This window comes from Prunus avium, chromosome 6 (genome assembly GCF_965620075.1).
Source record: "Prunus avium chromosome 6, drPruAviu1.hap1.1, whole genome shotgun sequence".
Lineage (NCBI taxonomy): Eukaryota > Viridiplantae > Streptophyta > Magnoliopsida > Rosales > Rosaceae > Prunus > Prunus avium.
In genome coordinates this window covers 35720050-35747292 of record NC_142289.1, presented here as the reverse complement: position 1 = coordinate 35747292, position 27243 = coordinate 35720050, and the positions used below count along the sequence as shown (strand labels likewise).

The following is a 27243-nucleotide window of genomic DNA, read 5'->3' as shown; positions in this document are numbered from 1 at the left end:
AGAAACAAAATTGATTAAAAAGTATTAAAAAGCAAAAAGGAAGTGTAAGTGGAGAAAAGAGGAGTGTGGAAATCATATCCCTTATAATTTTCTTTACACTTCAATAAATGAGCAGTATTTGTTTTTTCTTTCTTAGCCAAATATGTGAATGTATAGCCTAAATACTAGAATACCCCTTTCAAAATATGTGAATTAATAGTTTAAACTAGGTAATGATGAAATGTAAGGAAATATGTACAATTTGAGAGATCACTTGCAATATACATTACCCTCCTCAAAATCATATCAATTGTATGATGAAATGTAAGGAAATATGTTAGTATTTATGATAAGTAAAGGATTCGATTTCTTTTAATCCCTAACAAATGATTAAGTATTGAGCTTGTGATTAACTCTCCATATCCATGACTTGAGCATTAGGGTTGTTGAGCTCATCCTTGTCATCAAGTTATGTAATTATTCACAAGAAACTTGCAGTTCAAGTAGTTAAAAGCAGTTACTCTTGCATTACATTGTTTAATTCTCTCCTCTCTCGAATCGTTTGTATAAAAATAAAAATAAAAATAAAATATCATGCTACTATTCAACCATGTTCGTCAATTAGGTGAAAACATCCTTCAAATTAGTGATGAACATTTGTCATATATGGCTCATGACAGTGAGGTTCAGTGGACTTACTTTATATAACTCAAATCAAACCCTAAACCTTAACCGGCCTAATTAAAGTATAGCTGAACACAAACTCGCACATTACATGCAAACTTGAAGTACCACAACATCCTAGATATATATATCAATCTTTTAAGTATTTCTTTGTCACCTAGTGCAATTGTTGCTCGAGTATCTCGCAGTAATTTTATATTTGAACTCTACAAAAACCATCATATGTTACAAATAATATTAAATCAATTCCTAATGCAAACAAACTACATGTTCTTTTCCTTGATCTCCTAAATAATAATTAACAAGTCCCCATGGATTTTTTAATTAACTAGATAGTTAATTAGTTACCTTTTCGCACATATATACTAGCTTTCAATAACGATTTTGCAGACGGAGTTGACGAAAAATGGTAAAGTGGGACAGTGAATACAATTCTGGAGGGTTAAGTGTGAAAATTTGAGTTTCATTGGGTAAATGAGACCGACATTCGAGTCTAAGGAGGAAAACAGTGATTAAGTTATTTTAATAATTGAAAATGGACTAGTCGCTCCTAGTATGATCTCCAAAACATCAGATATTTTGTTGGTAGCTGCAGATAGGCATGGCAAGTACAAGACTAAATATTCTAGTCAATCTTAAGGTACTTCAAACCCTAGCTAGCCAGTATATATGACAAGACTAGTGATTAGAGTATGTCTCTTTGCTCGTGTGGATGGTTTGTAATTTTGCATCTTATGCCACGTCAAAAAGCTTGGACTAGGAAGCTTCATGGCACTGACGTTTCAGGCACCGACCTTAACAGAAATGAAACTTTACAATAATGGATTGCTAATAAGGGACGCACGAGGCATGCCATAAGATTCCCGATCGATGTGTGATTCAATCTAAAATTTTAATTATCCTCAAACCTCAACAACATGTACACAACAAGACTGAAGGAGGAAGAAGAGGCCATCCATAATTGAACAACGTGAGGCAAGTCTGTCTTTACACTGGAGCCAAGGTGGAAGAACAATTTATTAATCAAAGACTAGTTTTTTTTAATTATTGGGGTTTAATTTAATCATTTTATTAATCGCATAGTTAATGAATAATCATCATTGGTTTTAGAGTCTGATTGAAGAAAGCCTGTACCCCTAACAGCTACCGTAGTACTTTACTGTCCAAACTCCTCCCTTTGTATTACTTGCTCCCATCACCACTAAAAACTTATATGAAATGGGAATAGCATTGTTTTGCTATTCTCGGTCAATCATGCTATGTCAAATGGAAAAATTATCACGTGTGGCATGACATGATTGGCAAGAATAGCAAAATAATGTTATTCCCGTTGCAAGCCCTCCCAAGACATAGAGCCAAAAGTTATTTATATAATTAATGCTTCATATACTTTTGAGAGACTTTTAATTAGTGGTTGCTATCTCTAGGTGCATATTTGATAGCTGGCATTGTTGTGGGATTGTTGCTGAAAGCTACAATATTTGATGGATTATACACAAATCTTTGGGATTGGTAGAATTCGAGGTCAGTTCATTGTATCCAAGTCTCGATCGCCCAATTAGAAGTACATAGAATCTAAAAAGTGATTCTTTTCAGTTCCCTATTGGTGTTCATGGATTAATTGGGATTACTGTATTGAAATTTGTTGGGTTTTAAAAACAACACATTGCAAAGCCCGAGATTCATTTATGATATCAGATTATTTGTAGTAGAAGAGAAGTAAATCATAGTTAGTTTTTATACTCACTGATGTGTATATATAGAAAGTGGCATACGTTTTATGTACATATAAGTACAGAGAAATGATATTTCTTACGAAACAGTTTAACATGTTAATTATATTATCATTTTATTGATCTGAATCGTTAATCATATAAAATTACGTTGGTCGTCTGACAAAATCATAATATGTCAAATTATATGACAAATAGCATTTCCTAGCTATTACTACTTTGGGTTTGGTTCCTTCAAATCTTATGTCTACTTGAAAACTATAACCTCAGCTAATGGATTGTCAATAAGTTAGGCATGTAATAATTTCAAAGGAGAATTGGGTCAAGCAAGTAGCTCCAATTTTGGAACTGTCTAAATCAAGAAGGATTTGGTTAGAAAATGTATCGCAACATGATCTCTCAGTGCTAGCTAAGGCTACCACTATATGGCTCATATTTCTCATGGACCCATCTTTATATTCGTGGTCTTAGGCTTTTAGCAAGAATTTCAGGTTTAATTAATTATAACAATAATATCTGTATTGGACTTGAATTTCAAGGTGTTTAAACACCTCTCAATTTGAAGCACGCAAAACTCAAGGAGCTGTCCACTTCAGTTTTAACACCACTTTGTCGAATCATGCACAAAATGACATATTATGGAAAATTCCCAAATCGAACTAACATGATTTTGTTGGAGAGAGGGGACGACATGACATGCATGGCCACTAGTTTGTGTAACAGTAACACCAAATTAGATACGTCTAAATTAGCACAATATTTCAAATGACAATAAAGCAGTGAGAACATATAAAACGTCTTCTTTCGCCTTTTATTTTCTTTTCATTTTGACCAATAATTGTTATAGAACCCAAATTGATTTTTAATGGCTTGTTATAGTTACTTCTACAATTCTACTTACTAATCAAATGAGTTCGGATCCTCTACTTATATTATCGTATCGATGTTATACTAACTCAACTTAATTCCCAAAAGAACAATTTTTTGAACATAAGAGTAATGCAATATTAACATTTAAAAAAACAATTGTCCTCTTTTCAAAATGACCTCCTAATTAACTTGGTGTCATTTTCTTTCTTATTAGAAAAACCTGCTAGATCTCTTAGGCAAACACCTTGAGATTTTTCTCAACAACCAAAACTTTTTGATCCAGCGAATATCTGTTTGTTCAAATTTCTGCGGATGAAGTTGTTCACTTCATCAAGAGGTATATATACTTTAGATTTTGAAGATTTCGTCTGCAAAATCCTTATAAAAAATTATGATTGAAGGAATCTACAGTAGGTGAGATATATATATACTGTCTCATATGCATGCATGTAAAATAGTTTATAATATAAAATGCACGGATGCATGCGGAAATTTTATTTGAGTTTAAATTGATTGACCACCACTGCCAGTATATTCTTCATATTTCCGGATACTGACTATTGAGCAATAAAAATTGTCCTAGATTAATTTGGTGGTTGGCAGCATTTCCCATAAAAGATCTTCAACGATTGACTGCAAATGCAATGAAAATAGAAAACATAATTGTAAGCTGGAAGATAATGGGGCAGGTGCAATTTTCACTTCTGATAAGACCTTCTCTCTCTCGCGAAAAGCTTGTAACTCTAATAATGGACTATGGAGCCCTTTTGGACTTTAACCCGATCTCATCCTATGGACTATGGAGCAGATCTTTCAGTCCTAAATCAAATCAAACCCATATAAACTTCTAAGTTTTGTGGCCAATCGAACCCGAGTTTGTGAGGTGGTTTGTTGAACTGGGCTACTTTCATTTGTGTATGCCAAGCTGTAGCCCAGATTTTGAGTCCAATTGGTAAGCAAGGCCAGGTCAGACTAAGCCCTTTGTTCCTTTGGATCAAATTGGTTAGCCGTTGGATCAAATTGGTTAGTCTGATCCAACGGTTAAGAGATTGGACATTACTCAAGCGCCATATATAAGGCCCTCACTATAGAATGACTCCTTCACATATTTGTAAACATGGATTAAGCTAGTTGGCAAGAGGAGTGAGTCTGCCCTTTGCATCTAAGTTCGAATCCCCCTTTCTGTAGATTAGATTATCACTTATATTTAAAAGAAGAAAAAAACAATCTTGACATAAATAATTTTCCTTATCCTTTTCTCTTTTCTATTTTAAAGAAATCCATTTAGATATACCTCGGATATGTATGAGATTTAATTTTCTTATTATATATGGGAAAATTCTACAGTGTGTCTGGTGCATGGATGCGCCACCCATTAGATGAGTAGTTGGGGCATATGGGGTAATCCACACCGTTAATTGTTGGTTATCGGTTAAATGGACAAAAGAAAGAAAGAAAGAAAGAATTGTTGGTTGTCGGTTAAATGGACAAAAGAAAGAAAGAAAGAAGTTCTAAGTTCTATGTTGTTGTGTCCCTTCAAACCCAAGAGAACCTATGCCTCGACTACACGAAGGATAGACGTAACAGAGCATACTAAATGAGTGGCAAATGTCATTCACAAACGAAAACAACCCATACCTAACGCCAAAATACAGAAAACAATCAAAAGCATAATCCTACAACAAATTACTGACAAATTAATCAACCTGCGCCACACTGTAAGTCTAATATATATCCTTCCTTTCCCCTAATGTTTCAAGAAACATACGTATATAACTTGGCATCCATGTCACGTTTCTATCTTCATCTTCATCTTTTTTGGCCAATTTATTTCTTTATGGTTCCACGGTTCTCAATACAACACTTTGATTTGATGGCCTTTTAACTCTATAAATCCAAAAGGTGCTGCTAAAACAAGTGAAAAAAATGGCACCCACAACACTCTTTCTCATGCAAATTTGGTTTTGGATCACATGCAATGCCAATGCCACAAGGCCTTCACCAAAATTCCCAGCCATTCTAGTCTTTGGTGATTCAACAGTGGACACTGGCAACAACAATTACCTCAAAACAGTGGCCAAGGCTAACCATTTCCCCTATGGCAAAGACTTTCCTGGTAAAGTTCCAACAGGCAGGTTTTCTAATGGAAAACTTGTCCCTGACTTCATTGCCTCCCTCTTAAAGATCAAAGAAGCCGTTCCTCCATTTCTTGATCCAAGCCTTTCAAACAACGACCTTGTCACCGGTGTGAGCTTTGCGTCAGGGGGATCTGGATACGATGATACAACCGCTGCCGTTGTCGGGATCATACCATTTTCAAAGCAGATTGAGTTGTTCAAGAAATACATTGTGAGAGTTGAGGGAATTTTGGGGGAAAAGGAGGCTGACAAGTTAATTAAAGGTGCACTTGTTATAATAAGTGCAGGTACCAATGACTTTGGTTTTAATATCTATGACATACCCACAAGAAGATTAGAGTTCAACATTACTGGGTACCAAGATTTTCTGCAGAAAAAGCTGCAAATGTTCATTAAGGTAAAGTATGATAAATTCCTATCCCTTTCACATGCAATTTTTATTTTTATTTTTATTTTTCTCATGTGATTCTGTTTTTTTTGTCAAAGCTCTAATTTGGAGCTTTCAGAAAGATCTTAAACATGTGAAGCATCTCATCACAAGCACATATGTGTAACATCAAGCCTTTTTCAGAAATATATATTGTATTCAACATGTACTTATTATTAATTTACAATAATTTTTCATGTGAATATATGTATATGTTCGTAGGAACTGTATGAGCTTGGATGCAGAAAAATAGTAATAGCAGGGCTTCCTCCAATAGGCTGCCTGCCCATACAAATAACTGCAAAATCTGAAAATCCAAAGAATAGAAGATGTGTAGACAATGAGAATTCAGATGCCCAAATTTACAATCAAAAGCTTGCAAAACTATTGCCCAAGATACAGTCACTCTTTCCAGGGAGCAAAATTGTCTATGCAGATGTCTATGAGCCATTAACTGACATGATCAACAATCCACAAAAATTTGGTGAGCAAAAGTTATTTTAAATTATTAATCTGAGTCTAAATATGATTATTAAATTATTGGTTCTTTCTTGTGTATAAAGGGTTTGTGGAAACAAAGAGAGGCTGCTGTGGTTCAGGGCTTGTGGAAGCAGGGCCTCTGTGCAATGCATTGACACCACCATGTGCCAATGACTTGGAGTACTTATTTTGGGACAGCATACATCCCAGTGAAGCTGCCTACCAGTACATTTCTAAGTACCTGGAGAAGAAAGTCCTTCCAAAGCTTGATGATGATCATCAATCACAGCCGTTGATTAGTCTATCCAATCGGACAGATGATTGATACTGGTAATGAATTTTTCCGTTCAAGTTTCATATACCTTGTGTGATTTCATTTCCACATACATCTGGCTTGTAAAGTCATTTACTTGATTTATATGCAACTACCCAGGAAAAATAGAAATTGCCAATATTAATGCAGCCCAATTAAGTCTATAAATTTCTGTGTTATGTTGATTTCTTGAAGTCTGATTATGTAAATGTGGGTACTCATAATGACATCAAGAAAGGCTGTCATAAAAGTATTTCTTCTAACTGGTTCACATTTCTACGCCAAAATGGATCTTCCATAAACCATTGTTGGGTTTTGGCAAGTGGGTTGCTGATGAAAGTTGCAGTCAAGACCTACCACCTCCACCACCACCGCCGCCACAACCCCCATCACCGTCAGGAACCACCATTTTTCTTTTGAATTTGAAGGGTTTTTACAAGTTGCCCAGTCAGTGAACCGAACAGTCTGTGAGCACAAGCAAAACCTGGCATTGTTATTTCTTGCACAACTTCTTGAGATTACAAACCATGCTCTCTAAAATATAGGAAGATATCTAGGAGCTCTTAAATATGAGGAGAGAGATAAGACTCCCTATAATTTAATGAGTATTTCAAGAACTATTTTTTATATTATTTTTCAATAAAGATGGAATGGACCAATTAAAAAAAAGTTATGACATTTACGAGTCCATATAGAGAACATGATTGAAGTTTAAATTTATACAGAGAGCTTCTAAAATAACTTTTATATATGTTTAGCTAAAATTTAACTGAAAAATATAGAGCATGATTGTGAATGCTGTTAGTACTTCCTATCCGATAATTATGACATATTTACTTATCTGAAATGGATATCGAATTATTTTAATTCGTAACTTTCTCTTCGCTTACTAATAGATGGTTTTTAAACCCGAAAACTACCATGGGTCATGTGAAGTAGTTGCAGGAATGTGTTTAATCAGCAGAGACAGCAAAACAGCAATTGCTATGCAACAAAAGAAAATTATGTGGATACCAAAACCTATGATTTCCAACGAAAATAGTAAAACCAAAACTTATGAGATTGATAATAGCACCAATCTATGGCTTTGCATTCACAAATAAGGGGTAGGGGGCAAAAGAAAAACTGTACTACACACAAGCAAACATCTAGAGTACAAGGTGGTCACAAGTTCTTTCGGACCATTCAATAATACATAAACAAAACTTTTGTTGTAAACTTCCTTTTTTTAGTACATACAGACAACCATCACTAGCAGCTTAAGCTTCTTCACTTCCGGCCAGCGCCGGCGGATCCTCGACTGCCCCGAAACAAGTCGTTAATCTTAGCCTCGATGTCCTCATTAGCATATTTAATGTACTTGTCATGCCTCCCGATTTCTGGCACATTATGAAACCTTCCGATAAAGTTCTGATACGCCGGCAACAAGTTTTTCGCTAGGGCAATTCTCAATTCATCCCTGAGCTGATCGTCGAAAACAACCCAATTGGATTGAGTTTTACAGATCTCATCGAAGTATATGTTGAACAATTTGAGCTTCTCTTTCATGGACTTGACAGCAACATTGGGTGCTAATGAGCCACTCTCAAGCTTCAACACTCCCAACACTTTATTCCATGAGCTTCTCTGGTAATTCACATGGTACTGCCGGACTTTTGCAGTGTGTTTTCTGATCCAATCGTCGCCCAAAAGCGATCCTAATTCGCTGTCTTTCACTTTCTGTACTATGTACCTCGAGTTGTTCATCATGAAAACATAGCACAAAGCAGAGTCCCTGTAAATCTTCGACTTGGCCTCTAAATTGCTCTCCAAAAGCTCCATAATCCACGCCATTTGGACCGACATCGAAGACGAGGCACGATCATCAACCTTGGGCTGACGAGAGACCGCAGTGCTGTCCTCGAAAACTTGCTCGAGCGTCTGGCGCGATCGGCAAGCCGCTCGGAGATAATTCATCACGTATCGAGTGATAGGATGAAGTCCGCCACCAGGAACTGGGGTTTTGGCGGGATCGCGACTGATCAGATTCTCTAACTCCATGAAAATGCCTCTGATAGCTTCGCCCAACCTTTTCCAAATCGTCATCGCTTCGTTCCTGAGAAACAAACAGTAATGATCCGAAAACACGGACTCGAACTCAGGCATCAAATCCCGCAAGGACTCAAACACGTCTAGAATCTTGAACAATCGCTCCGGCGATCGGCTTCCGATGGCTACGGCGTCCGCGAAGTTGAGTATCTGAATTGTCGAGCCTCGACAAACCTCCATGAACGAGAGGTCGGCAGCAGAGGAGAGGCCATAGAAGACTCGATCGCAGAGTCTACGCTCGCTCGGGAACAGAATCCGAAGCGCTACGTTGGCGGATTTGATCCATCGCTCGATTTCGTCTTCGAGGTCTTGCCATGGCGTCTTCTGAACCTCTTCGATGCTCAGCTTCTGCAACCCTAGCCTCGATAAGCTCTCCTCCAAGAACTCCCTCCGGCAGCTGCTGTACACGTGCGCGCACTCTTTCCCGAACCCCGCGGTCACCATGCGCTTCGCGATCTCGTGGAGGTCGTTGATGGTGCCAGAAGGAAGCGCATCGATCACGATGTCGTAGTCCCCAATCGGCTGCGCCGTAGGGATCTGGTGGTCCTCGCCGTTTCCGATCATCTCCTCTTCCTCTTCGTCGTCCCCCGAGTCAAACGACAAGTTGCCGTTCGACTCACCGCGGTACGCGCGACTGAGTTCGAGTGACTCGCCGCCGCGTTCGACCAGGGACCTGAACTCGTCCTCGAGGCGGAACATGGCCTGCTGCATGAGGTCCTCGGCGCGCGCGAGGCAAACGCCGACGGACTTGTCGACGGCCAGCGGCGTCCAGTCCCTGATGGTGGCGATGAGCTCGTCGATCGAGTCCAGGAAGGCCGAGGAATCGGCCGAGTCGGACCAAATCGGATGGTCAGCGGCGACGTACTGGGAGATCTGACGGTCCAGGGACTTGAGCGTCAGTTCGAGAGCGGCGCAGCTCCGAGGGCGATCCTCGTCGTCGGAAGCCAATTTCTCGCGAGAGAACCTGCCGTCGAAGTTGGAGAAAATCTGTAAAATATCATCGGCCATGTTGTCGTTGCGGCCTAGAGTCTTGGCTATGTGTCGGGCCACGGCTAGCAATTTCTCCTCGCCGTTCTCAGCCATTTTTGGATGTTGAAACGAAATTGGTCGTCTTCTGTATAGAGTTAGTGTTAGAAAGTACTGTAGGTGTTTGATTATAGGTCAGAGTAGGGAGATTTTAGGGTTACGAAATTGAGAGCAAAAATAGGCGGATGGTTTTGATTTTCAAAGATTTCATAATTTCATTTTGTTGTAATTAATAACCAAAAAGCCAAAAGCCGTGAGATGGGGTGATGAAGTTGAAATTGAATAGTATTATTTAGAGGTTCGTGGAAGGTGATTGGAAAACACGCGGTTTGGTGGTGGGGAGAAGAAGAAGAAGAGGGAAAAGATATTTGCGGGCAATGTTTGCTTGGTGGATTCTCTTGGGGCCCCTTTGGATTGGACTTTTGAATTTCTAGGATTTTTTTAATTTTCTGGACTGCTTTTTTATAATTTGAGTAAATGGAATGGATAAGAAAGAGTGAGAAGTGGGGATGTTTGTAAATATAAATGAAGTTAGTTGTTTAAAGCAGTGTGTTAACGATTTCAAACACTCTTTTCTCGGGTTCAAATACTTTTTTTCGTACATTAGAGTAGTTTTAAATTTCACTCTGGTAATTATAAAAAATATAGATATATATATATATATATATATGTGGTGGAATTTTAAAGTGGAGAAGGTTGAACGGGTTTGGAGCTTTAGACTTTATGCGGATTTGGACAAGTGAAGTAAAGAAAAAGTAAAGGGTTTTTGGTTGTTTTGGATTTGGTCTAAAGCATTTTATTTTATGGATGACTGGAATTTAAAAGACGTGGAGACCGCCACTCGAAAAATCTGGACGGCATGGTGTTGCTTTTACTGTGAGCTCTGCGCATTTGGCATCTTATTGGGCTTATTTAGAGATAATAAAATAAAATGCCACGCGGTGCTACGAATATACAGTGGACTGTTTCAGGTTACGCGTTTAGCATTTAGTTTTGGATAAGTGTTATCCAAATTAGACCAAGCCAAGCCAAGCCAAGACAATCCCTAAGCATAATCCATGCCAAGACAATCTTGTGTACCAAACGAGCCCTTAAAAAAAACCAATAAAAATGGCGTCTATATATTTATTAATTAATGTAGAGAGGTTGGTTCTTCGTTGGTGGGGGTTGAGGTTGTTTTTCACAGTGCACTTATGTTACGGCTGCATCGTCATCTTTTCGCAATTAATGTCAACTAATAAAAAAATATTAGTAACTGCTCGTGCACTCGCTCGTCGTTGTATGTGTATATCATATTATATTAATTATAAAAAATTTCTCACAACCAGGGATTGAACTTAGCGAAATCTTTCCAAAAACAACCCCAATTAGAAGATATGGAGAATATCAATACTATATTAACAAGATATTTCATTATCATTACCAATACTTTGGGTCTGTTAAGATTCATTTGGTGTAAAGTCGATTTAATTGGATTTAAAACACTGATTCGGGTTGTGTTGTGTCACTCTTGCTTTTCTTTCTCCTTGGAGTTAATGTGGGTGGAAATTTAACATTTTTTGCTATGGAAGTGTTGGTCTCTTTCTTCCTTCCTCTTCCGGGTCAACTTTTTTTTTTTTGGGCGGTAACGGAGAGGGAGAGAGGAAGAAGCCAGGTCAACACCAATGTCCCGATTGGATTTCTGGCTCGTAAGAGGATTTAGTTCAATTTTGGACAAAAATGAAAGTTAAATCAGGTTGAGAAGAGCGGGAGAGCATGGGCTAGGCCATGATGGCTTGCTTATTCTAGCCCAATCGCATGTTGCGTAGGCGTACCACTATTGGTGATGATACCAGCCCAATAAACCTGGTGTATGTGATTTAGAGTGTTTTGTTTGATGGACTTGCACTTGTACAGGCTCGAATGAGTTCTTTTCTATGCCTCAATCAAGAGGACTTCAATATTCTTTCAATCATGCGTTTATGGCTTGGCAAATGCTAGTAGTACCTATCCAAATAGAAAAACCAATGTTGAGGCCAATGCTCCCTTGATTGGGCTCAGAAACCTAATCTGGGCCTGAGATAACCTCGGATTAGGTTAGGGTTTAGTTAATTCGGGCACAATCAAACCCTTGTTTTCAAGCTAATAAAGCCCTATTCGGGCCTAAAACCCTTGTTCTGGGTCTATCTAGTAATGAACAGTTATAACCAAAGATTCAAATATAAAAATGCGGGAAAGTAAATCACTGGAAAGTAAGACACAAAAAAGATAAATGGCAAGAATATAAAGTGCAATTAAGATAAATTATAGAGATACTAAAGTTCCGTAAGCTAAAGAATTCTCTATCCAGCTCTAGCATAATAACAAGTTAAAACGAAAGCCAAAGATTTCTCCATTTAGCTATTTTTTAAAGAACAAGTTACAATATTGAAGAAATTGGAGATTTCTCTTATCCAATTTGTACAAGTTTCATATGTTTAGAAGGAAACTAGACTGACTATTTAAACAAGAATCATACCATAAAGATGGTAGAGCAATAAAAGATAAACGCAGGAGTTGTCAACTGCTTATCTAGGCAGCAAGTTGGCTATTTGAAAATCTTGAAGTTTATTCAAGTGTTTACAAGACATTGCTGTAGAGCCTCTATATTTATAAGTAGAAAATCTTTAACGATGACAGTGAAGGCTGGATGATAACACTTGAGTGTTGTCCAAAGTCAGTTGCCGATTTGTCATCATGGGTCGATCCACAGGTAGGAGAAAGATATCTCCGATGAAAACACTAGTTTCAAGGGATATCCTTATGATTTGTCGTTCTTTTGTAGTTAGAAAACTAGTCGGAAGACAGTTCCTCTTGATTTTGGCGTCAATTATCCAAGTTGCTTTCTTGCTGAGGGATATGGCAGTCAAGTCATTCTTAATGGTGAGAACCCATCTTCAGACCGTCGCGTGAGTCAACTGGTAATAGTTACCAATTTTCTAACTTTAGTGTGGATTAAGATTAAGGTCAATCTCACGCGCGGGTTTTCTCACCTCTGAACTTTGGCTCTCTCGCACCTCCCTTCCAGGACCCCGCCCCTGCGGCGGCGTTCAGATCTGTTTTCAAATCTTCCCAGCTACACATCCCATGGAGGGCAAGTCTCCTGGGGTATTTCTACAGAACTATCGAATGACCAAACGAAACCGAACTACAGCTGATTGCGATGCTGAGCCGGAACGGTCCACGCCTACCCTTTCGAATCAAGTGATGGAAGTTGAGCCGACCCAGGTGCCTGCAGTGTCCGCTGGCGCTGTAAGTTTTCGAGATAAGCTCTTAAACAAATCAGATACTCTTAAGAATGTTGGTATTGCTATTAACTGCCTTGAGGATAACTATAAGGATTTGAACGACGAAGAGGATGTGACTATCTCGCGAGGTGATCGTGGTCCTTGTATCCAATTCTCTGAACGCGCTATGTCTCGGTTATGTAAGCCTTGGGAGAACGCTCTAATCATCAAACTCCTTGGTCGCTCCCACACTTACAACTACCTCCATGCTCGGCTTCAGCAAAAATGGGGGTTGAAAGGGGGATGGAAACTGGTGGATTTAATGCACGATTACTTTGTGGTCAAATTCGATCTTGAGGAGGATCTCAATTTTGTTTTAACTGGGGGGCCGTGGATCATTGCAGGACAGTATTTAGTTATGCAACATTGGAGACCAGGGTTTTGTCCGGCAACTGCCCAAACTACAAGAATGGCGGCTTGGGTTCGTGTCTCTGCAATACAGCTTGAGTGCTTTGATGTATGGGCCTTGAAGCGTATTGGCAATCTGTTGGGAAGGCTGTTAAAAATTGATGCTCTTACTACCTCCCAAAACAGGGGAAAATTTGCTCGCCTTTGCGTTGAATTAGATTTGACCAAACCTCTGGAAGCTTTTATCCAAATCAACCAAACATGGTATAACATTGAATATGAAGGACTACCTGAAATCTGTTTCTTGTGTGGTCGCTATGGGCACAAGAGAGAGAACTGCGAAATGAACAAGAATGAGAATTGCGAGATGAACGGCACCGGAAAAACTAATTTGGGTGGAGAAGGGCAGACTTCAAAGGATGGCCTTGGAGCTGAGGTAGAAAGGGTTGCTACTAAGGAAAAAGACGGTACTGATGCTTGTATGGATGGTCTGAGAGGGCCTTGGATGATTGTGACACCTCGCAGAAAACCCAAGCATATAGCAAATGATAAGGGTAACAAGGTACCTGCAGGCAAGAATAATGGATCTCGTTTTGATGTCTTACGACAAGTGGGAGAAACCCCTGTTATGGGAGAAAGCTTGGCTAATGGTCATAAGGCACATACGGGCAAAACTCAAGCTGGCTCATCCATGAGGGATGCGGATATAGGACCAAAAGTTTGGACAAAATCTACCACCAATTTAGTTGGTAGTCGGACAGCTTTGATTGACATCTCTAATGCAATGGTGGAAGAAAATGCCACTAGAAAAACGAATTCCAAGATCACTGATGGGCCTGCAAGTTTGAACCCTGGAACCTTGGTCAATAGGGGTAAAATGATTATTGGTGGCAAAAGGATAGTGCAACAGATTTCAGTCCAAGAGCAACTAAACAGCTGGATACAGGGAAATAAAGAATATAATGACAAAGGCACTTATATCTTTGGTCACCAACCACCTAATATTGGTGCGAGTAATATTGAACATGATGAAGACTGTGACACAGAGTTTGATGATGCACATGAAGGTGAGATACAGCAAGAACATATGGAGATCTCCGAGGGACAAAATGAACCTTCACTTGATGAGAAGATTATTGAGAATAATCCCTTCATTATTGAAGGTATGCCTCTTGGCCTCTAAATCGGGTGTAGCCCATGGGATACGTATACTTCTGCTAGTGATTTATGGATTTAGTCTGCTGGAATGTTAGAGGTGCTGCTTGCACTAGTTTTCGAAATAATGTTGTGGAGTTGATTCGCACACATCACCTGGATCTGTTGTTTATTTGCGAACCGAGGATTAGTGGAAAGAAAGCTCTTGATATGGCCAAATCCCTTGGTTTCTCTTCTTTTGAAATTGTGGATCCCGTGGGCTTCTCTGGAGGTTTGTGGTTGCTTTGGAATGAAAACAAGATTAACATCCAGATTTTGGGCACTACTGACCAAGCTATTACTTCGTGTGTCTCCTGGCATGGTCAAGCTCCTTGGATTCTGACTACCATTTATGCTAAGCCTTGTGCAAGCAAAAGGGCTATGCTTTGGGACTACCTCAACTTTGTGGCTAGTTGCCATCAATTACCTTGGATTCTTGCGGGTGACTTCAATGAGATGTTATTTATGGAAGACAAACTTGGGGGTGCCAACCCGTACAGGCTGAAAGGCTTCAACAAGTGGTTTACGGAAAATGATATGATTGACTTGGGTTACTCGGGGCCTAAATTTACTTGGACCAATAATAGGGTTTTTGAAAGACTTGATAGAGCTGTTTGCAACCTAAATTGGAGGCAAATGTTTCCTGATGCGAATGTGTTGCATATTCCGAGAACCAAATCTGATCATTGCCCCATCAAAATTTGCTTACAGTCCCGCCAGATCTCCTCCCCAATTGCTAGACCCTTTAGATTTGAAGCGATGTGGATGCAGCATGGAAACTTCAAAGACTTTGTGACGCAGAAATGGGGACAGATTCCGGGATCTGCTCTTGACAAGTCCTATGGGCTTATTCCACATCTGAAACAGTGGAACCACAATACTTTTGGCCATTTAAAACGTAAGAAAACGCTTATTCTTGCTAGATTGGATGGTATCCAAAAAGCCTTATGCCATTGCCAAAGCACGTCTCTGTTTAAGCTGGAGGATTCCTTGGTGCAGGATTATAATGCGTTACTTGACCAGGAGGCATTATTTTGGCAACAAAAATCGCGGCTTCAATGGCTACAAGATGGAGATAGAAATACAAAATTTTTCCATATGACAACTATAATAAGGAGAAGGAGAAATAAGATTGAGAGACTGAAAGCTGATGATGGTATTTGGGTGGAGGAGGCTAATGGCTTGAAAAACCTTGCTGTTAACTATTTTTCCAAATTATTCTCACAGGGCCACTTAGTTCCTACTCACATGGCCATACCTAATTTGTTCCCAGGTTTGGCACGTGCTGATCTTTCTAATTTGGTGAAGCCAGTTGATTTTTATGAGATTAAAGATAGCCTTTTTAATATTGGCAATCTCAAAGCTCCAGGAGTGGATGGTTTCCCAGCTGGGTTTTATCAAAATAATTGGTCCTTTTGTGCCAATGACATTGGCGACTTGGTCTGCAATGTCTTCAATGAAGGGGTTGTGCCTACGAATCTGAATGAGACCCTCATTACCTTGGTCCCCAAAATTGACAGCCCGCAAAATATGACCCATTTCAGGCCCATTAGCTTGTGCTGTACTCTCTATAAAGTCATCTCCAAAATAATTGTTGCTCGGCTGCGTCCGCTCATGGCGGATCTGATAAGCCCTCATCAAGTCAGTTTTGTGCCAGGTAGGCAAATTTCTGATAACATTGTTATTGCGCAAGAACTTATGCACAAATTTCTTGCTTCTAAAGGAAAAAAAGGTTTCTGTGCTTGGAAAATTGACTTGTCAAAGGCTTATGATAGATTGAGTTGGAGCTTCATTGAGTATGTCCTGAATGAATTGTCTTTACCCCCGCAATTTATCAAATTGATTATGGCTTGTGTTTCTACTGTTAACTATAGAATTTGCATTAATGGGGAGCTTACTGAGGCCTTTACCCCCAAGTGCGGGATTAGGCAAGGTGATCCGCTATCACCTTATTTGTTTGTGCTTTGTATTGAAAAATTAGCTCATATTGTGATGGATGCTGTGAATAGTAAAAGATGGAATCCTGTGAAACCTTCGCAGTCTGGCCCCGCTATTTCCCACCTGTTTTTTGCAGATGATCTACTTCTTTTCGCTGAAGCTACCCCTAAGCAAGCTCGGGTTATGAAACACTGCTTAGATACTTTCTGCAAAGCCTCAGGTCAGACAGTTAATTTTGAGAAATCCATGATCTATTGCTCTCCTAACACATGCAGTGTTGTGGCTAGTGAAATCAGCTATATTTGTGGATCTCCTCTCACTACAAATTTAGGCAGATACTTGGGCATGCCTCTGCTGCACTCCAGAATAAATAGAACTACTTATCATAGCCTGATCGATAGAGTTAATAAACGGTTAGCAGGATGGAAAAGCAAGTTATTATCTCTAGCTGGGAGGGCCACTTTGATTAAGGCAGTTACGGCATCAATCCCTGTCTATGCTATGCAAACTGCCAAACTCCCTGCAAGCACGTGTGATAGCTTGGACCGCCTAAATCGTAACTTTTTCTGGGGGGGAAGTGGGACAAAACAAAAGACTCACTTATGCCAATGGAACTTAGCTTGCCGCCCCAAGAACAAAGGGGGCCTGGGCTTCAAAAAAACTTCAGATATGAACCAAGCTCTACTGGCTAAAATGGGGTGGAGACTCCATCGAGGGGACCCGGGACTGTGGGCAAAAATTTTTGAAGAAAAATATATGAAGGGCCATTCTATCTTAGAGAACACTCTCCAAGGAAAAAAGGGCTGCTCCTCCACTTGGAGAGGTATTTTACATGGAGCTGAGTTACTCAGGCAAGGTATGATTTGGAGGATAGGTAAAGGGGACAGTGTCCATTTCTGGAATGATAGGTGGATCTCTAACATCCCTCTCATCCAGCATGAAGGTATCGTAAGGCCTGCCCAACTTGATTGTACAGTTTCTGAGTTCATGAAAGACGACTGGTGGGATGTTGATAAGTTGAGAACTATGCTCAGTGAGGATTTGGTCCAAAAGATTGTTAGTTACCCTATTGGTTTTGGTACTAACCTGAGGGACATTCATATATGGGACTCTACCGCTAATGGTGTGTTCACTGTCAAATCTGCTTATGATTTGTTGTTCAGAGACGTTGGTCGTTCTGATCCCTTCTGGGATGTGCTTTGGAAAATTAATGTTCCTCCTAAACTGAAAGTCTTCTTCTGGTTGGTGTACCAAGACAAAATCCTGACAAATGAACAGAGAACTAAAAGAAACTTAACCACAGACCCTTCTTGCAGCCTCTGTGGTTGGCACTCTGAATCTGTCCTCCATCTCTTCAGAGAGTGTCCTAATGCCATAAAGGTCTGGGACGCTGTCTGCACTCCTAGACAACTCTCTAACCTATCTACTACTAGTTTGCAAATCTGGCTTATGGGGAATTTGTGCTCTAAGGCTACTTGGGGGGCTGGTCTGCCTTGGTCCTCTGTGTTCTTGTTCACATGCTGGTTTATCTGGAAATGGAGGAACCATTATATATTTACTGATAAGAAGGAGTTGCCTCCTTATCCGCAAAGAATAATTCTCCACGCAATTAATGACTGGGTTGATTCTTCCACTGTACCGAGTGGAAAAAAACCCAAAGTGTTGATTTCGCTTGTTTGGGAGCTGCCTGCAAATGGCCTCTTTAAATTGAACATTGATGGCTCTAGGAAATCTCTGTCTGGAGCTGCTGGTGCGGGAGGGGTCATCCGGGACTCTATGGGAGATTGGAAGGGTGGCTTCGCTGTGAACTTGGGCAAGGGCCAGATTTTGGAAGCTGAAATGTGGGGTTTGTTCTTTGGTTTGAAGCTGGCTGTTGATAAAAGGCTTTTCCCTTTGATTGTTGAGATGGACTCTGCCATTGCCGTCCACTTAGCCAATAAGGCTGCTGTTGATGAACTACATCCTCTTGCTGGATTAATTGCAAGCTGCAGAAACCTCATGAATATGTTGAATATCTGTGATGTCAATCATATTTACAGAGAGAAGAATCGCTTAGCGGACTGCCTGGCCACTTGGAGCTATAATATTGATCTGGGATTATGCGTTTTTGATACTGTGCCTCCTTGGGCTGCTACAATCCTAGTGGAGGATATTGTAGGGGTTGCCCAACCCCGCTTAGTTTGTTTGTAGTCCTTTTTGTTAGGGGCGCTGCCCTCATCCTTTTACCAAAAAAAAAAAAAAAAAAAAAAAAAAGATTAAGGTCTTTTCGCAACATGGGCTGTTGAGTAGATTTCACCAATTACTGGCCCAAATCCAAAAAGACCATTTTCGTTGGTTTTGAAATTGGGTCTAATATAATCTTATTTTAAAAACAAACCAAATTTGGTCCGTTTATGGTACAAACAGGGGAGTGGTAGGCGTGTGTGCCTCCTCCTTTAGTCCCCTGGGGTGTTTAAGTTGTTAACCCAGGTTTTAGCTTTGCCTGGTGCATTTTTTGGTTGTTTTGGGCAGTGGCCCTCTCTTTCCCTTTCGTAATTGAAAGTGTGTTTCGACCAAAAAAAAAAAAAAAAAATGGTACAAACAGGAAGTCTCCTGATTATCAGATAAATCTCAGATATCAAGTAAATCTCGGAGACAGAGGGCAAGAAACTGTTTCATCCCTATATTTTCACGACAATGGGTTGTCTTGATTGAAAAAGAGATATATTGGTGATGAGGCACTATTTATGGCCAAGGCCTAATCTGTCCACGTCATAATTATCATAAGAAAATAAAAAATAAAAACATCGCCCATCCTACCTGATTGGCCAAGCAACGCAAACCAAACGCTGCGCAACACACAAAACTCCACAATATAATAATCACCGTCCATTCCTTTATCCACGGCTACAGATTCTCCAACCCCAAATAATCCTTTATAACCTCTCTTTTGTGTTTTTACCGTTCGACCCAAAAAAATTCTGCAACTTCTGAAAAAGTCTCGCCAGTCTTCTTCAGTCTTCTTCCAATCTTGCGCCCAAATTTCTCTCGTATTTACACCAATGTCCTCGCCTTCCCCGATCCCAATCTCATCCCAACAATCCTCCCACAACCACCAATCCTCCTTCACCATCCCGATCCCATCCCTCCGCCCCATCCTCACGCGCCTCTCCGGCCTCTCCCGCCACGCGCTCTCCAACAGCCGCCCCTGGACCGAGCTCATCGACCGTACCGCCTTCTCCAGACCGGGCTCGCTCTCCGAGGCCGCCTCGCGGGTGCGCAAGAACGTCGCCTACTTCCGCGTCAACTACCTAATCGTACTCGCGGTCGTACTCGCCTACTCCCTCATCTCCCACCCCTTCTCTCTCCTCACCCTAGTAACCCTCTCAGGCGCATGGATCTTCCTCTACGTGCTTCGACCGTCCGATCAGCCTTTAGTGATCTTCGGCCGCACCTTCTCGGACACCCAGGCCCTGTTCGGGTTGGGCCTCGCGACGCTGATTGCTATCTTGGTTACGAGCGTATTGTCGCTGATTCTGACGGCGGTGATGGTGGGGGTAGTGATCGTGTGCGCCCACGGTGCATTTAGAGATCCCGAGGATCTGTTCCTCGACGATCAGCAGCCGTTGGCTTCCGGATTCACTTCAATATTCGGCGGTGGGGCTTCTGCGAGTGCCAGTGTGATGTCACGTGTCTAGGTTGTGATGGTTGATTGTCGGGACTCGGAAGGCGTACATACTGATTAGCTACACAGTATCACACTCCCGTGGGTCGGGTCATAGGCTTAGATCGATATTCATTACTTAAAGACAATTTGTTTTGTTCTCTCAAGTTTGCATTTTTCTTTGTTTCGTTGATGGCAATTTTAATTGTATCTGATTTTATTAATTCTAATACCATAAAGCTTTTTTCTTTTAACATACATTAAGGTCTTTTCTTCTTATGTATTTAGATAATAAATTTGCTTATTTATGAAGAGTATTGTTAAACGAACCCTAAAATTAACTTGAGTACACCATATGATTTAAGTACACCTTAATATTTTAATCAAAATGTAAAATTAACTAAGTACACCTTATTTAACTATCAAAAATACCCCTGATACACTCTAATACATTCTATTACACAATACTCTAGTGCCAATCATAAACTAGGTTTCACTTTTTACATGAATTCATGCCATCTTTTTATTTTGGATTCGCATCAAATTTTTTAATTTCATAAGCTATTGTGGGAGTAGATTTGCTAGCTCCTTCAATTCAAAGCTTGATTCTTGTGATTTTCTTCGAAACATGTGGAGGAGACTTAAGCATCTCTGTCAAATTACTAGTGAAATGCATCATCACTAGTCCGAAATCCTTGAGAATTTTGGATGTTTCCAAGTTAGAAGAAAAGTTTAAACCCTGAGATTTTAAAGTCATCCACTTTCAACTTTATTGTATGGATGATGTTGAGCTAAGAAGTTAGACTGGAACAAACTTTTTCATTCAAATATGGTTGCCCATCTTTCACATAAGGAAGAATCAAGTGTATGAAGAAACACCAACACTTGTCTTTCACCGTGTTTGTAAGGAAGCTCTAAGCCTTTGAAAGCATCAAAGACCCTTAAAATTATACGAAAACTTCTCTACTTTTGATTAGGGTTGAGTATGATTAGTAAGGTGTACTTATTAAAATTATATTTGTTTCACAATTCCATATATCTTTTTTGGTCATTTTATATTAGAGGAAATTAGTACTTCAATAAATAATTTATTAGTAGGGTGTACTTAGTTAATTTTAGGTTTCGTTTAGCAACACTCTTTATCAATATAACAATTGACACAAATTTCTACGTGATACTATAATCCCCAATCTTACATCACAACATCAAAACTTACAACATATACAATGAACAATGGGAAATACACACGGATACTAGTATTATTGGTGTAGCAAAGTTATCGAATAACACTATTACTGTAACAAATAGCGTCATTACATCGATATGATCTCGATATCGTCAGTATTGTCCCATTATCTCAATAACAATCAGTTCTATATGGTATTAATATGAACTAGACAAAGTAATAAAAGTGTTATTTAAGAAATTTGTTCAGTGATAGTACCATTTGAAAGCATTTCCCATGAATGAGTATGTCAATAAATTTTCTTTCAAAGAAACCACAGACATAAGTATGTCAAGCAGATAAAGCGAGTCATCATGTTCGCTTTTAAACAAGTATTTGAATAACCAAGCTTAATTACATGACGAAGAACTTTATCAGTGAACAGAAGGATGTAAAGCACATCTCCCATTTGAATGCATTAGGGCTTTTGGGCAAATAAGCAACCAAAAATCAGCAAACAATTGAAGCCAAACAGTTCAGAGCAGAGCACCAAGCAAGCAAGCCATCCGACCATCTCCTACCCAACACCGACAACTCAGATGCAGAAACTCATGGATTAAAATGCTCCAGATATCAAACAAGTAGCAAGCAATTTACACTTTCAACTCTAAAATCGTGTGATCATCTATATCTAACAGATACAACTTTGGGAAAGTTAAATTTATAAACTACCAAGTGCTCCATTTTTCTCTTTTCGTTTATTCTTATGCATATAATGCAATTTCCTTTGAAGTGGGTAACAATTGGGTTGAAGGAAAAATAAATAAAAGGCGAAAATTTCATTTACAGCAACACACGGTTCAAGTGCTCTCTCTAGAATACGAACTGGTCTCTTCGGCAACCTTTGACCACACATTTGAAATTTTTTCAGCATATCCCACCTGTTTCATTATACAACAGAACAATATGCGTTACATGGGCGTGAAAACAGCAATAAAGGATCTAAATGGAAATAGTAAATATTCAAAGAATGCCTTGCATATGACAAGCCACTATAATACACACGTTAGAGGTCACACATACATGTTAAAGCCAGGGGTAATTACATTTAACTTGTCTTTGGCTCAAAATAAGAAATATAGCTGCACCCTATGTCCTAAATAAGGCAAGGGGGAAATCAAAGCGGATAACAGAGTAAGTGCAAAGAAAACAAGTACTGTCAACTCAGTCTCAGTACACCAACCAAAGATGTTAAATCATAATTGAAGTGGGAGGAAAGTCGTTATTCCTACTATTGATCCATTAATTCTGTTAACCACCCTTGCCTTTTAAGGAGGGGGGGGGGGGGGGGGGGTACTGAGTTAATCAACTGTTATTACTGAACAGAATGCAATGGTGCCAAAATAATTTATATTTAGCTGTCAGTCCCAACTACAAATCAACTCTTGGCTAAGCTACCTACTAGATATACTAGCCTCTCTTCCAATTGCATGCAGTCATTTACTCAAAGCATCCCTTTTGGACTAAAGCTACCTACTAGATTAACTCATAATTGACTAAAGGACTAAAGCATCTCAACAATCATATGCTTTGGCTAAATCACTACAGCATTTCTTTCACTTCCATAACTACGGCTTACATTAGCATCTAGAAGGGCCTGCCAGATTATTCATCTCATATAACACATATGAACTCATGGGAGACCAAAATTCGTTTACATGCAGATTCTTGAAGGGTAAAAAACAAATTTTCTACATAGCTATGTGAACAGGAATTGGTAAGTACCTGATTAAGCACAAATCCCTTCAACATGTTCAAGAAGTCAGCATGCCTCTCGTTGTCAAGCCTTTCAAGTTCACTCTTGTTATTTTCCTGCATTTCATCATAATCATTTCTAAGTTCTGGGTAGAATACATATTGCGACAATTGAAAGGGGAGCTATAGCAACTATGCAAATAGAAAATAAATATATACAATCAGAAAATTTCCAATATCAAGATCAAGTAAATGTCAAATATACAAATAGATCCATACTGCATCTGCTGAAAAGGCATCCCAATTCACCAGAACAGAAAGAATTTTCTAAAAGTAAAAGTTTAGATAGCCTTAATCGCAAAGGGAGAAAATAAAGCAGTTATAAGAGACCAAAAAGATGCAATAATTTGTCATCAGAAACTGAACTGACACACTAAAACCAACTGTAACTTTATGCATATACAGACTTCTTAGCATCAAGACATGCAAGGATGGTTTGCAAAAGCACAAGATCAATATCAGTTACCCTAAAATAGTTCTTAAATAAAAAGAAACTTGGGCTTCCAGAAGCATATACTTCTTCATCCTGTACATGCACCAACAAATAACATCCAAGAGCTCGACTATTTAAGATCAATCTTTGCATAATGCCCATCCCTCACTGTGAAGAACAGCCAAGCCTTTCACCTCATACACTCAGTTGACTGCCACAACTTGTAAGCTTTGATGGATTAACTAATACCCTCATACAGGTGCAATTTGCTGGGCTCTGCCTAGACCTCATATCAGCAGAGCGGAGATAGAAGACACAAGATACAAAGATGAAGTAGTTGTCAGATCCCATCTCAACAACCACGTATCAAAGAACAGCATGGCCAAATACCATCATTTCCTAGCACTAAGTGAATCAAGCTACATGTGTGCCTCAATGCTATGAGATTATCATATAACCAAAGTGAGGAAATTCCTTGGAGGGAGTGAGGCTAGACACAATTTTAGGACAAGAATGCTAGGCATACAAAATAAATCAAATGAAAGCATCTGTGAAAACTAGGAATAACAGCAGATGAAAATTGATGAGGAAAGTATGTGCGGCAAAAACCAATGCCTGTACCAATTAGGAGAGAACAATGCCACCACTACAAGGGCAAAAGGTACAGCTATACATAATGAGGAAGAAACACTAGGAAACAAACATGACAACCTAGGATTTAACAAAAGTAGAACTGAAACAGGGGCAGAACAAAACACTGAAGCATTTGGGATGCAAAACCTTCACATACAAGTTTAGATAAAGTTTGCAAGGTTTCTGATTTATTAACGCATATTTTAAGTACCAAGTATTGGAAAGCTTATCCTCAGTATCAGTACATTAAAAATAATTTCAGGAATACAATGGTACCTTGATCCGCTCATATTCTCTGATTGCCACATTTTTAGCATCCTCAGTGACTCTTATGGTTTCATTTAACTCCTCTAGCTTGCGAATCCTTGATTTGTCGCCACCAAATATTTTATTTGATTGAACTTCAAGTTTTTCAGCTCTTGATTGCAGCGTATCCACTTCTGATAGTAGAGTTTGCACTGTTAATAAAGCACTTGACCGATCCGAGAACGCACTGTTGACAGCTAACATAAGCCCAAGATATTCATGGAACGTGTCCTGCAATACAAATTGTATGAAAATCATTATTACAATTGTTGGGTTTCCTTCTAAAGTAACATTGAAAATCAGTTGAAGAGAATATGCTAGATATACACACATTAATAACCAAATTAACCTTATAGTTGGAAACATAATGAATAACAAAAAGGACTGCAAAGTTACCAAATGTTTGACAGTCTGAGCATTTAACTCTCGATAGAATCTGCTAGCTTTGACTGCAGCAGTTGCCACATTCTTCATGTCAGCTGCTCGCACCCTTTGAGAGTTGAACAAGGCCTCCTCATTCTCAAACTTGGTCAGTTTTATAAACGCCAGTCCTAACTCTCCCATTGTCTCTCCCATGTCTTGTTGGGCTTTCACAAGTGATTCAGCCTATTAAGTTATAACAAAAACATGAGCATTCAATCCAAGCAAACTAATCACTCAAAAAATTCGCAATTTATTCAATTTCAGTATCCATTACCTGCTGAGACGCATTGCTGAGCTGTTGCTCCAGCTCCTGCATCTTCTCTTTCTTCTCCAAAAACTCCTTGTCCTCCTCCCCCACCAGCGGCTTCGAAGCTCCCCAATCATTAGACATAGACTGCTTCAACTCCTTGAACAACCTCAACAAATCCCTCCCGCCCTTCGCCGGCTGAACCACCTCTTGTGGCGCCAGTACCGCCCCGCTCTCCCCGAACAACTGCTTTGGAAGCTTCACTGCCCCATCAAGCATCCTCGACGCCACATCAGTGGTCAACGGCAGCGGAAGCCTCCCCTGAACCTGCAAAAAGACCTTCAATTCGTCGCTTCTCTTGATCACTGGGTGTGAAGCCAATCGCCTCAAGTACTTTTCCAATGCCACTCTTCTCTGCTCCACGAACTCCTGTTTCTGCATCACCTGACTCTCCACCACGCTCTTGTCCGGCCTCGGCGGTATAAAGAACCCTCTGTACGACTCGGCCAACCGGTCCGATAACGTCACCACGTCCCGGAACCGTCGTCGGACTCCGAATTCCGATCCGCCGAAATCCGGAATGTTCGTCCGAGTCGTGATCAGGTACGTGACATAGGTGTTACTTCCCGGAACGATCGAATTCGTGGTCTCCTGCTCTTTCTGAGGATTCGAGACCGTGATTTTAATGTACTCGGAGGTGGAAGACGGAGATCGCGAGAGAGAGTACGAGCTCGAATTGTCGGAGCTCTTGCCGGGGCTCTCGATGCCGTTGCTTTCGGTGATGGTGTCGGCATCGAAGGGACTGAATATCACATCGGCATAAGCAGGCGGGTCGAGGTATGTGGAGTTATCGGGGGCGGAGTTAGGGTTTCGGAGATCGCGGTACGGTAGGGGCGATATTAGGGGATCGGCGTCGGCTGGGGCGGCGGCCGTGGTGGCGGAGACGAGCGGGGACGACGACGCGAGAGGGTGGTGGGTATCGGAGAGCGACGACATGGCGCTGCGATAACTCGAGTACGATTTATTGCCGTTCAAAGGCTCGTCGAGCACGAGATTTTCCATTTCTTCCTTGGACGCGTAGAGCTGGGCTTCTTCGATGCCCTGTTTTTCAGAGCCCATCATCTCCTCCACCAAAATGAAATCAATAAAGAAGAAGGAAAAAGAAGGAGCAGGAGCAAAGCAAGCAATTCCAATTAATCTAAAAACCGAAGCAAAGCTTGATTTGAGGTGATGAGGGGCATATTAGGGTTTTGACGGATTTTGTGGTCAGAGAGACGGGCAGAAGTGTGACTGTTGTAGCAGAGGTGGGTTGGAGAAGACGATCGATCTGACTGAGCGAGCGGAAGAGTGTGGAAGAGAGAGAGGGTCACATGGATTTTTGGGTGGGCTGAGAAACGATAAAACCTTGAGAGAAAACGACGGGTTTAGTTCGTTGGATCTTCGGGTTCACGACGGGATATTTTTACCATTGGGAGTTTGGAGTATTGTACTTGCTTTTACTTTTGGATTGGATGGTTGTTACTTCCACATTTCGAACGGGGTTGACATGTGACAAGTATTGGATTCCGCTAAGTTCCATGAGCATGTTTGGTTTTATGATACTTCACTTAATAGTGTTTTTTGAGTATACATGAGTATGTTTCGAGGATAGAAATTTATTAACTTTCATAATTTGATTATACACTTGTAACTAATGTTATTATCATATTTAAGATCCTCAAACGAGCACTAACAGTCACTTATTCCATCAAATAGGTGTGGTATAATCCGTCTTAGGTCATTTGAAATGAATAGGTTATCTAACATTACCAGACTTGCGGTTTTTTTTTTTCTTCCGAAATTTCTTAGGTTATGTATAAATATGAGAATTGATTATATTAGTATTGATTCTTGTGATTGATGATTTTTAGGCTTGAATGCAATCTATCATATTTTTCTCCAACAAAATAAGCCATAAAGTCAAAAATGACTCAATTATACAACATTAAAGAGTCATCTACTTTATTCATTTCAAATGTTAGATAAATGGTAATGATCATTTGGTCTAGTATAATC

The 27243-nt window shown here is 40.0% G+C and overlaps 4 protein-coding genes across 5 annotated transcripts; 2 read left to right on the top strand and 2 right to left on the bottom strand.

Annotated features, from left to right (window-relative positions):
• Window positions 1–5033: 5033 nt before the first annotated feature.
• On the top strand, window positions 5034–9903 carry LOC110753837 (GDSL esterase/lipase At2g30310-like). 2 transcript variants are annotated; one of them, XM_021954818.2, is made up of 4 exons: window positions 5034–5801; window positions 6054–6315; window positions 6395–6641; window positions 6948–9903. In XM_021954818.2, exons 1-3 carry the CDS (start codon window positions 5193–5195, stop codon window positions 6634–6636), a joined length of 1113 nt encoding a protein of 370 aa, XP_021810510.1. In that variant the 5' UTR covers window positions 5034–5192; the 3' UTR covers window positions 6637–6641; window positions 6948–9903. The 2 variants fall into 2 exon arrangements, with proteins under 2 accessions (XP_021810510.1, XP_021810509.1); XM_021954817.2 differs by lacking the exon at window positions 6948–9903 and having other exon boundaries at window positions 6395–6809.
• On the bottom strand, window positions 7664–10111 carry EXO70B1 (exocyst subunit exo70 family protein B1). The gene has a single exon (XM_021954843.2). It carries the CDS (start codon window positions 9793–9795, stop codon window positions 7894–7896), a length of 1902 nt encoding a protein of 633 aa, XP_021810535.1. The 5' UTR covers window positions 9796–10111; the 3' UTR covers window positions 7664–7893.
• Window positions 10112–19372: 9261 nt separating this feature from the next.
• Window positions 19373–20424, top strand: LOC110753902 (PRA1 family protein B1). The gene has a single exon (XM_021954887.2). It carries the CDS (start codon window positions 19565–19567, stop codon window positions 20198–20200), a length of 636 nt encoding a protein of 211 aa, XP_021810579.1. The 5' UTR covers window positions 19373–19564; the 3' UTR covers window positions 20201–20424.
• Window positions 20425–21931: 1507 nt separating this feature from the next.
• Window positions 21932–26648, bottom strand: LOC110753864 (sorting nexin 2B). Its single transcript, XM_021954845.2, has 5 exons — window positions 25216–26648; window positions 24915–25124; window positions 24489–24749; window positions 23117–23203; window positions 21932–22272 (listed from the first exon to the last, which is right to left on the bottom strand). The coding sequence occupies exons 1-5, from the start codon at window positions 26308–26310 to the stop codon at window positions 22192–22194; spliced, it is 1734 nt and encodes a 577-aa protein (XP_021810537.1). The 5' UTR covers window positions 26311–26648; the 3' UTR covers window positions 21932–22191.
• Between the last annotated feature and the right edge of the window lie 595 nt (window positions 26649–27243).

Bases quoted from the DNA above. Each gene is read 5' to 3' on its own strand.
- LOC110753902 (XM_021954887.2), top strand. From the start codon at position 19,565: ATGTCCTCGCCTTCCCCGATCCCAATCTCATCCCAACAATCCTCCCAC.
- EXO70B1 (XM_021954843.2), bottom strand. From the start codon at position 9,795: ATGGCTGAGAACGGCGAGGAGAAATTGCTAGCCGTGGCCCGACACATA.
- LOC110753837 (XM_021954818.2), top strand. From the start codon at position 5,193: ATGGCACCCACAACACTCTTTCTCATGCAAATTTGGTTTTGGATCACA. The intron at 5,802-6,053 runs GTAAAGTATGAT...ATATGTTCGTAG, and splicing joins AGCTGCAAATGTTCATTAAG to GAACTGTATGAGCTTGGATG. The intron at 6,316-6,394 runs GTGAGCAAAAGT...TTGTGTATAAAG, and splicing joins CAACAATCCACAAAAATTTG to GGTTTGTGGAAACAAAGAGA.
- LOC110753864 (XM_021954845.2), bottom strand. From the start codon at position 26,310: ATGATGGGCTCTGAAAAACAGGGCATCGAAGAAGCCCAGCTCTACGCG. The intron at 24,750-24,914 runs GTAACTTTGCAG...TTTGTATTGCAG, and splicing joins CTCAGACTGTCAAACATTTG to GACACGTTCCATGAATATCT. The intron at 23,204-24,488 runs GTACCATTGTAT...GATGAAATGCAG, and splicing joins GAGAATATGAGCGGATCAAG to GAAAATAACAAGAGTGAACT.